General features: G+C 39.9%; 1 protein-coding gene across 1 annotated transcript in view; it reads right to left on the bottom strand.

Moving 5' to 3' along the window:
* The window catches only part of LOC101862026 (vezatin), a 24783-nt gene extending 19802 nt beyond the window's left edge, over positions 1-4981 (bottom strand). The window contains exons 1-4 of the mRNA XM_005095878.3: positions 4793-4981; positions 2770-2897; positions 2071-2310; positions 791-939 (exon numbers count right to left, since the gene is read on the bottom strand). Coding sequence (XP_005095935.1) covers positions 791-939; positions 2071-2310; positions 2770-2802 — 422 coding nt within the window. The 5' untranslated portion in view covers positions 2803-2897; positions 4793-4981. The remainder of the gene's footprint in view (positions 1-790; positions 940-2070; positions 2311-2769; positions 2898-4792) is intronic.
* Between the last annotated feature and the right edge of the window lie 5068 nt (positions 4982-10049).

The following is a 10049-nucleotide window of genomic DNA, read 5'->3' on the forward strand; positions in this document are numbered from 1 at the left end:
TCTCCTTTTTAACTCCCAGTGGAGCACAGGCCATCAACAGCATTACTCCAGCAAAGCCTGTCCTGAGCGTCCTTTTCTATCTGATATCAACATTACAAATTTATTAAGTGTTTGGGTTGGCGGGCGGGTGCTCTGGTGTGGTTTGCTCCTTCTTTCCTATAAAAAATCTATCGTCTCTATCTCCCCTCCTTCTTTTTTGTGTTTGTTACTCTCTTGTAACACTTCTAATCTTCGGCACTTATATGACCTTATTGTGTTGCAAGTGCCGTAAAACTCTTACTAAAACTAAAAACTAAAACTTAAGTGTTTGGAAAACAGAGAGCAGTTCAACAGAAAAAAACAACAACAGAAAGATAGTGATAAAAGAAAATCCGACAGTAACAATCCCCCCCCAAGCACTCACAAACATACAGTAGACAGACGTAGCTTTTTAACTCTTTATCTGCTCAGAGCCACACACTGCGTGATTGCATTCAAGGATGCGATAAAATGCAAAATTCCGATGGGAAGTCACGATTTTATGTTTCCCCAACTTTTGTGCGAAAAAAAAATTATAGGCGTGTTATGATTGCGTAACATAAAAAGATGTATAAATTTCCAAATAAAATGCAGATTTTATAAAAGTTCATTCTATTCTGAACATTTTGGTGTATGCTACAACTACATTTCAGCGTATTTGATCTAAATATAGCTTTTTTGTGTATCCCCCTTGATCAGAATTTTATCAAGGGGAAAAACCCCAACAAAATCTGTTCAAAACCCCAAGCAGATACAGAGTACAATCACCCACCTCAACAAATCGGAGGACCACTTCCAGTGAGAACTCTGTTCTGTCTTTGCCTCTCCCTCAATGAAATTCGACAGAAATGCCCTGTCATCCTCTGAGAGAAGCTTCGAAGACAGAACTCTCTTCAGAGTGTGCTGAACTTGAGTTTGATACTACAAGGAAAACGAGCGAGGAAAAAAGGTATCAAAAATAGCAGTAACTATAAATATGCCTTAAATAGTAATATAATAATAATAGATTGCATTTATATAACGGTCTATCACATACTAGTATAAGCTCTGAGCACTTAACACCAATCACATAATCATTCTCACAAGAAAAAATACTTCACAGAAACAAGAAATACCAGTTCTTCAACCACATAAAGAAGAACTTTCACAACCATACATTTAACTATACTACACGAAAGGACATATATATAGAGTGTATATTAAAAAATCAGAACTTACTAACACTATAACTAACAATTAAACAAATGAGTCTTGAGCAATCGCTTAAACCTATCAAAATTTGTTGTTTCTGTTAGATCCTGAGGCAAGGTGTTCCAGATTTTTGGGCCAAAAAATGAGACTTTTCTCACCAAAAGATCATAATTTAATCCTAGGGGCTCTGAATTTTTTTAAGACTAAAAAAAAAAGCTTTTTCAGCACACAGCTGCTTTGTTGTATTCTCCACAAATAATGCAACTTAAGGACAGAAATCACTGAGCAACGTAACAATGCAAAACTCAATTATTAATTTGATAAATATAAGCCATAATAAGCTATCTATCACCGAATTGACATCTTTCTTTTGGCCAAACACAAAATAATAACAAGCAATTTGGAAGTAGTGAAATGTTCCGATATTTTTTTTTTTAAACACAAAAAAAACACAACAACAAAAACAATCTGACCAGAGATAATTCCAGGAAAAAATGACATGTGTACAGGAAATCTATAAATAGTAACAATAACAACGACACCAACAGAAACAAATTTCTTTCATAAAACACATTCTAAGAAAAAGAAACTTTCTTAACCCTTTCCGTACGTCATGTTTTACTATTGTATCCATACGATATGGGAAACTCTGAGCCACCACTTTCCAAAAAGGAAAATAACTCTTTGCGTAGCAGTCGCTCAAAATGAATTTTTTAGAAATACTGAAAGTTTCAAAGAGATCTTTGTACTAGAAGTATTCTAGAATGTGAAATACAACCCCGGGGGTACAAAATGACCCCAGTGCGTACGGATATAAGGTTAAATGAAAGCTAATTTCTAACAAGTTGGAACACATCATACCAAATTTTCCACAGTAGCTGAAGAAACCAGAAGAAGAACAGCCCACTGTGGGAGATGAAACGAATGTCGTTTGTCGTCTCCAAACAGATACTTCCGGGCACTCAGTGGTGACTTCAAGGTCGTGTTGATGTCGTTGACTTGTGAATCTTCTAGCTGGGCACCAAGTGAAGCTTTAAACCGAGGTTCAGTCTCAATTTCAGGCCCACCGCATTCTTTCAAAGCTTGATGCAACGCTGAATTCTGAAAGTTTCATAACAAAAGTGAGGTGTGCTGACAAAATGAGTTACTTCTCGGCTTTCAGCCTTATATGGAAATTGATACATCAACTTCGTAGATGAAGTTTGTACAATTTGTAAGCATGAAATAGTAAAGACACAATAACCTTGAACAAAATGGAATCAATTGAAAATCTGTAAATCTGACCCCAGTGTCAATTTTCAGCCGATATCTCTATTCTTGATCGTGAAAAGTAACTCATTTTGTCAGCGAGCACACTTCACAAATATACAGGATTTTAGTCACTTTATCCAAAGAAAGTAAGCGATTCACACTCTAAACGAAGAGCATCTTTATTTTTACAAATCAGGCTCCATCTCTCTGAACAACATCTTTACTTTCAGAAATCAGGATTTTTGGACGAGATTACTGTTATAATATAACTAAACACTTTGTAAACACACAGTGTAGACGTCTGCTCACCTCAAATACTACATCCTCATCCTCCGACTCCATGATTACACAATAAAAAATTTTCAAAAGTAGATCTCTATGTCGGATCTCAATGTCGATGTGAAGTTCACGCCAGTTACTTCATTGAGATGCCATCACTGTGGACGGGTCATGATAATATAAGCATCAACAATGTCAGGAACTCTGGGAGGAATTCCGTAACTAGTGACCACTATGAAATAGAAAGAGGGATAGGGTTAGGGTTAAGGCTAGGTTCAGGGATAGGGTCTATATCTCTACTTTATTGTTTGTTGGGGTGGTTACGGTTACTCATAATGGAAGCCCATCCAGAACTTCCATGATACATACATGATGATGTAAAAAGAAAGAAAAGTTCCCCAACAAAATATATTCAACATAAATCGTTGAAAATCTTCAACTCTATGCTCTATGGTTTGGAGCAAAAACATTTTATGCAGGTCACATTACACAAGTTCCATCCATACAAGCGCGCTGATACTGGCTAGAGGTATGATAGAAAAGGGGAGCTCAAATCAAGTTGATTTTCCAATCCTAGTTTTGACTGGTCTTGTTTCTTCATTCTTTTCCCATTGTTGTCTTACGTCATGAAAATGCATAATTTTTAGCTTTACGGTGTACATTGGATGGATCTCACAGACATTGGCAACAAAGTGAGTCAACAATCGGCTATTAGTAATAGTTGACTAACTTAGTGTTAGTCTACTAATAACTGAATTAAAGGAAGGACTTCCGTAACCAGCGACCACCCTAACAAACACAATAAAAAAGAGGCCTAACCCTAACCCAAACCCTATCCCTACCCCTACCCCTAGATCCACCTCTACCCCTAGCCCTCAATTTTACTTTGTCTCATAGTGGTCGCTCGTTACGGAAGTCCTCCCGAATTAGAAGTTACCGGCATTAGGGTCAAGTCGGTTGCCAATTTAGTTGGGAGGGCACAGCAGGCTTGCCCCCCCCCCACCCCCCCCCCCCCCCCTGGGTTGTCCATTTTTTTTTTTGTGCAATATTATATAACATTTTTCTCGTAAATCACCGATTTGCTGCAATATTTATAGCCATTTATTCGTTTTCAGCACCAAAAAACATGCTACCATGTCACCAAAAACAGTGTTTTCGCGTGCAGACGCATCAGTAAAAATTTACCAAATGATTTAGATCTAATAACGAACCTGTATTTTATTATATCATAGAGATCTAGAATCTAGATGTAGGCCCAGATCTAAAAATAGGCCTAATTACTGTAGGCCGTAGACTATTATTTTTAATGTTTTTAAATAGAAAGTGGCTATTCTCACCCGCCCAGAAGTTCTCGCAAGATCAACTCCTCCCCTCTTCTCTCTCTCTCTCTGTCTCTTTCTGAATACTGTCTATCGGTGTGGACGATCAAATTGACCAAAATAAAGTTTTAAAATGATGTTAACACTTTGCCGCCTCATCTCGCCAATTGGCGATGTTTACCACCCAGTTTCTTTGGATTTTCCCCAAAATATGATGGCAAAGTGTTAAAACACAAAAGTAAATTAATTTGGTTGTCTACAAAGATGCTACGGCTATTTAACTTTTAGAATCGAGCCGAACTACGCGGGTCGCCATTTTGTTTTGCCCGGAAATTCTCGCGCTACTCCTCTCTCTCTTTCTCTCTCTCTCTCCACTGCCCACAGACAAAATTGTACGCTTTTAGTAGGCTACAGTTGTAATGGAACGTTTGTTCATGTTCACGGCACAGAATTCTACAATTTTTCTGTTATCACAGTGTAGAATTCTGTGGTTTAGGGTGAACGCAAAATTTGGTGAACGCGCACCGGGTGAGAATAGCCACAAGACTCGCCTGCACTATTCTCACTCCGGGTGAGAATAGAGGTGGCCTTTTAAATATATCAACCGGCTCTCTATTCTCACACTCACAGGACTTCTTTCTTTTTCAGTCCCATCACAGATTCACTAAATGACAGTTACTGTTGGCTACTATCAATGCTTAATCAATAGCTGAATAGCGTATGATCAATGATACCTTGGTTTACAATCCAAGCATTAAATTTGGCACTTTGCAAACGAGTCCATAATCAGTCAGCTGAAGTTGAAAAGCAAAACAAGAAAGATCAAAGATGTTGAAGAAAGAGAAGGGGGCGTCACTCTTCTTTACTGGTTCGGTGAATCCAGCGACCTCCTAAACTCCGCGATGCTGAACTACACCGGAGATGACTCCGACAAAAAGAATGGAAATAGAAGACAAAGGGAAAACCGGATTCATTACTTGTGGTACGCAAAAGAGGAACTACCGGGTATTTTTTTTTTTTGATCTGTTAGCATTTGCAGGATAATAATTCGATCTTCATAGGTCCAATTTCAATAAAACTTGGAAAAAATAAAATTCGACCCAAGGGACGTCGGTACGTTACATTTATTTAATGTGAAGAACTTCAACCTATGCGTTCGAGATATATAATAGCCTTCTAATGTATTAAGGATTTCTTATTTTGTCGTGTTGTTGTTGTTGTTGTTGTGGTGGTGGTTTTTCTCTTATATTTCCCCCAAAATTTACGTGAAACACAAAATTTCATTAAAATTCAGCCTTGACATATATTTGTGCATTTTAAGAACAGATTTATTGAACTGACAACTCTAAATGAACATGTGGTAGGCATGTTTCTGTGTCGATTCTTTGGGCGTTTTGTTCAAGTTTATCATTGGGTTTCAACTGTAGGTTGTTTGCGGGTTGCTTCTATAATAATAATAATAGTAAATTAAATGACATTTATATAGCGCTCAACCCCGATTAAAGTAGGCCTGCAGGCTCTCAGTGCTTTACAATAGGCCTACAATACAACAGTAACATAAAACGTTCTGACTAAAAGAAAATCATTCCAAATATTCATCTTATTAATGTTTTAAAAAATGACCTCAGATGACATTTGAATTAATCAAAAAATTTGATCTCTCTTAAAGTACTTGGCAAAGTATTCCAGAACTTGGGGCCTTGATATTCAAATACCCTTTCACCCACTGTTTTAAATTTCATAGATCTAGACGGTACATGTAAAAGAAATTTCTATTTGTCTGCTGACGACCTTAAACTGCGAGTTGGAATGTAGTCTCAACAGATTAATGATCGATATATATGATGGTGCATTATCATTCAAACGTTTGTGACATAGGGTAGCCAACGTGTAGGCCTAACAAGGACTTTACTGAAACCTCCAACTGAGGCCTACACAATTCTTTTCTCAACAGGAAGCCAATGCAATGTCCGTTAAAGAGGTGTAGCAGAATCTCTCTTTCTTTACCGTCATAAACTAAACGTGCAGCATTGTTTTGGACAGTTTGAAGTCGTTTAAGTTTAACTTTCTGCAGTCGTATTCCTGATACCCATGAGTTACAAATACAATAATCTGTACAGTCTTTTTTTTTTTTTTAAAGTAAGTTTTTTTATGGCGCTTGCAACTGCATATATAAGGCCATATATATATGAGCGCCAAGGGGCGAATGTCAACAGAGAAGTCCAAACGGGATGTTGTATTCCTCCCCGGGTTGGCCCTTACAGACGGGGCGGGAGGCTGGTCTCTTGAAGAAATGGTCGCTTTTAAGGACAAGCGGGTTAACCCAGATTTCTGGTGTTTCCAGAAATCTTGCCCTACACCAAAAGTGGGCATTGCCCTACCTTCTTCTTCTTCCTCGTTCTCGATGACAGCAACAAGACAGTCAGTCCGATGTCGCGCACAAACTGTGCAGTTCGCTTCAAATCTGAGACACTGCCATAGAGCTTTCTCTCAAGGGGAGTCACATTCTGATTGCCCTACCGATAGGAGAAGTTTGGTTTCATTGGTATGTATTTGTTTGGTAAAAGACGAAAACTCTCCTTTTCTTTTAAAGAAACTGAACAAGGGGCAAAAATTTTACATTCGATTTTCTCAAAACATCATTTTTCGGTGTAGCCCACTTCTGTTAAAAAGCGACCGAAAATGTTCTAGAGTGCGTTGATGGGGGAATAAAGACAATGACATTTCACCCCCCCCCCAAAAAAAGAGAGAAAATTACGTCGTCGAGAAAAGTAGAATGTGTGTGTGTGTGTGTGTGTGACACGCAAATATCCATCTGTAGCAACCACATTGTATCAAGACTGTGGATATCTCATTTACGACCAAACATATTTTGCCAATTTGACAATGACAGAGCTCCTCCTCCTCCTTCTTCTTTGCGTACCCCTCCGAGACTCACCAGTATGTGGCCGTTTATCTTACTTCGAATAGTATAGGAGGGCTCCTTGCCACCAGGCAGCCACATTCCGGGGGCTCTTTAAAAAGCTACGTTTTTCCCTGATCTTTCCCCGTTATCCATTTGTTTAGGTTCCAGGTTGCTCTGGGCCTAACTCTACCTCGATTGCCTTCAGTTTTGCCAATGAGAGCTAGACGTTCAAGACCTTCATGATCATGTCTAGTCAGGTGTCCCCAAAACTACATGTATTTGTCGTTTCCTGATTGTTTTTAACAGTGAGCGTCTCACAAAGCACTACCTCATTTGACTGCATAAGGTCATATGTGCGCCAGAAGATTATATAGGCGTTACAAGAGAGTAACAAACATTAAAAAGAAGAAGGGGAGATAAGGACGATAGATGTTTGGTAGGAAAGAAGGAGAAAAGAAGGAGGGGAGATAAAGACGACAGATGTTTGATAGGAAAGAAGGAGCAAACCTGTAACCACATCAGAGCACCCGCCAACCACCCACTTAGAAGTTCATTCACTTAAACTTCAACATTTCTTGTTGTGGGCACCAGAGGGTGAAGGAAGGACCTCGGTATTTATTTACACACAGCACACGACCGTCAGTGACAAGTGACTGAAAAACCCTAAACTCTCCTTCTAACCAAGTTCAAGAGTACGGTACCCCCTTCAGGATTTTCAACCAGGGCCGGCTGCCTCTGTCTAATACAAAAGGTTACAAGTTACAGACTGAATTGTCTATTGTCATTGGTTTTAGTAAGAGTTTTACGGCACTTGCAACACAATAAGGTCATACAAGTGCGGAAGATTAGAGGTGTTACAAGAGATTAACAAACACAAAAAAGAAGGAGGGGAGACAAAGACATAGATTATGATAAGATGTTCAAGTTTGATAGGAAAGAAGAAGCAAACCACACCAGAGCACCCGCCATCCACCTACACTGGACTGTCAGCCAACAGTGAAAAATGTTAGCTTTTAAGAGTAAAACAAGTTGGTCGAATCAAAATAATCAAACACGACAAAATTTAAAAATAAAACAACAGGCACAAATGAGTGCTCAATTATTGATGTTTATTTCAATGAATGTTTTACAAACAATATTCTGTATCATGTAGTATTGCATACATCATAGTTCACACCATGCCACACACAGCATCCAGCATGTTCTGGGACAGCCATCCACAGCACAAAGGACCAGGCTGCCCTCTTTTCACTCCTCCACTCAACTGGCGCTGATTCGCAGTAGAGGTTAAAAAAAAATTATTTAAAAAAAATAAATGTAGCTGTGTTTACGCCCCGATCGACACAATTTAGACGATTACTTAGGGCACGGGGCTTCTGGCCCTACCTGTCGGGGCCAATCCATGCTGGCTGAGAGGGATAGAGTCAATATACACGGCAAAAAGACGAGACACGCAATACAAAATTCCACCCGTTCGGGAATCAAACTTGTGTCTCCTGGGCGAGACAGCGAAGCTCGTAACTGTTGCTAAACCGTCATAGACGAAGCATGTAACTGCTGCTACACTGTCATAGACAGAGCACGTAACTTCTGGCTACACCGTCATAGACAGAGCACGTAACTGCTGGCTACATTGTCATAGACGGAGCACGTAACTGCTGGCTACACAGCTACACCGTCATAGACAGAGCACGTAACTGCTGCTACACCGTCATAGACAGAGCACGTAAATGCTGGCTACACCATCATAGACAGAGCACGTAACTGCTGCTACACCGTCATAGACAGAGCACGTAAATGCTGGCTACACCATCATAGACAGAGCACGTAACTGCTGCTACACCGTCATAGACAGAGCACGTAACTGCTGGCTACACAGCTACACCGTCATAGACGAAGCACGCAACAGCACCTTCACCGTTATAGACGTCGCCGGCGGCCAGTAGTAGAGGACTCAGGAGCTGCTTTCCCTGTGTGCACATTGAAGATGACAGTGGCAGGCGCACAGACTCGGAGAACATGTAGTGCAGGCACGGCTGACTCCTGCAGTCTTTCTCAATTTATAATATTTCGGAGAAGTTTAATAACGTAGTCTAAGTTTTTTTCAAAGATGTCGCCCAATCTTGACTCAAATTAATACAAGAAAAAAAAAATTAATATGATAAATAATAATGCCAGACACAGGAGCTTACCACAGGCTACTACAACTTAATGCCAAGCATTTATTTACTAAGGAAGAAATCTGAGAACATTTTCATAAATAAATATAAAGCAAATTGACGCCGCAGAAACTGCCTCCGCAGAACACATCATTCTGTTCACACGGCAGCTACTGCGTTGTAAACCTTTCCAAGGGGGATATCGAGACCTGACACTCAAGTAAGCATACAAGGTTCCAGCAATAAACTCCCCACTAAAAAGTAAAGGAGGTTTCAAGAAGAAATTGTAAAAATTCAAGGAGGAGATTTGGTCAAGAAATTCATGCCGAAAGCTTATTTCCGATAGGCCTACACTTGTCCGAAAGGAATTGTAGTTTCGTTTTTCCGACAAAAATTTTGTTCATGTCTGATCTGGCGAAATTCAAGGAGGTTCCTCAACTTCAAGATCCTTCCTTGAAATTGAAAGCAAATTCAAGGAGTTTTCAAGGACTCCTTGAATTCAAAGAGGCCGCGGGAACCCTGAAGCATAGTGCTGGCCCACGGGTCACGCATTGACGACCCCTGACCCCCCGACCATGCCAGACACAGAGCAGGCAGCACACACTCGTCCCAACACCCGGGGCGACAAAACATGGAATGTCCTCGCTTGTGTCTTCTTACCGCACTTCACACAAACACACCGATGAGAAAGCAATGGAAGATTTATTAACACTGAAAGTAATTTAAAAATAAAATAGAAAGATACTCGGCGCGGCGTATACAGCGAATACAGCTAGAAAAGGTTTTGTCCATAAATTATATGCAGTGCAATGACTCGGGCACCGTCACTTTGCTCCGGTCACAAGTGGCGAGCTAGGCGTCATTTGTCGAATCCTTCCCAACCACATGGGCTAAGCAGCTCCGAAACAAAAAAAAAAAAAAAAAAAA

This window comes from Aplysia californica, unplaced genomic scaffold, assembly GCF_000002075.1.
Source record: "Aplysia californica isolate F4 #8 unplaced genomic scaffold, AplCal3.0 scaffold00116, whole genome shotgun sequence".
Classification (NCBI taxonomy): Eukaryota; Metazoa; Mollusca; class Gastropoda; order Aplysiida; family Aplysiidae; genus Aplysia; species Aplysia californica.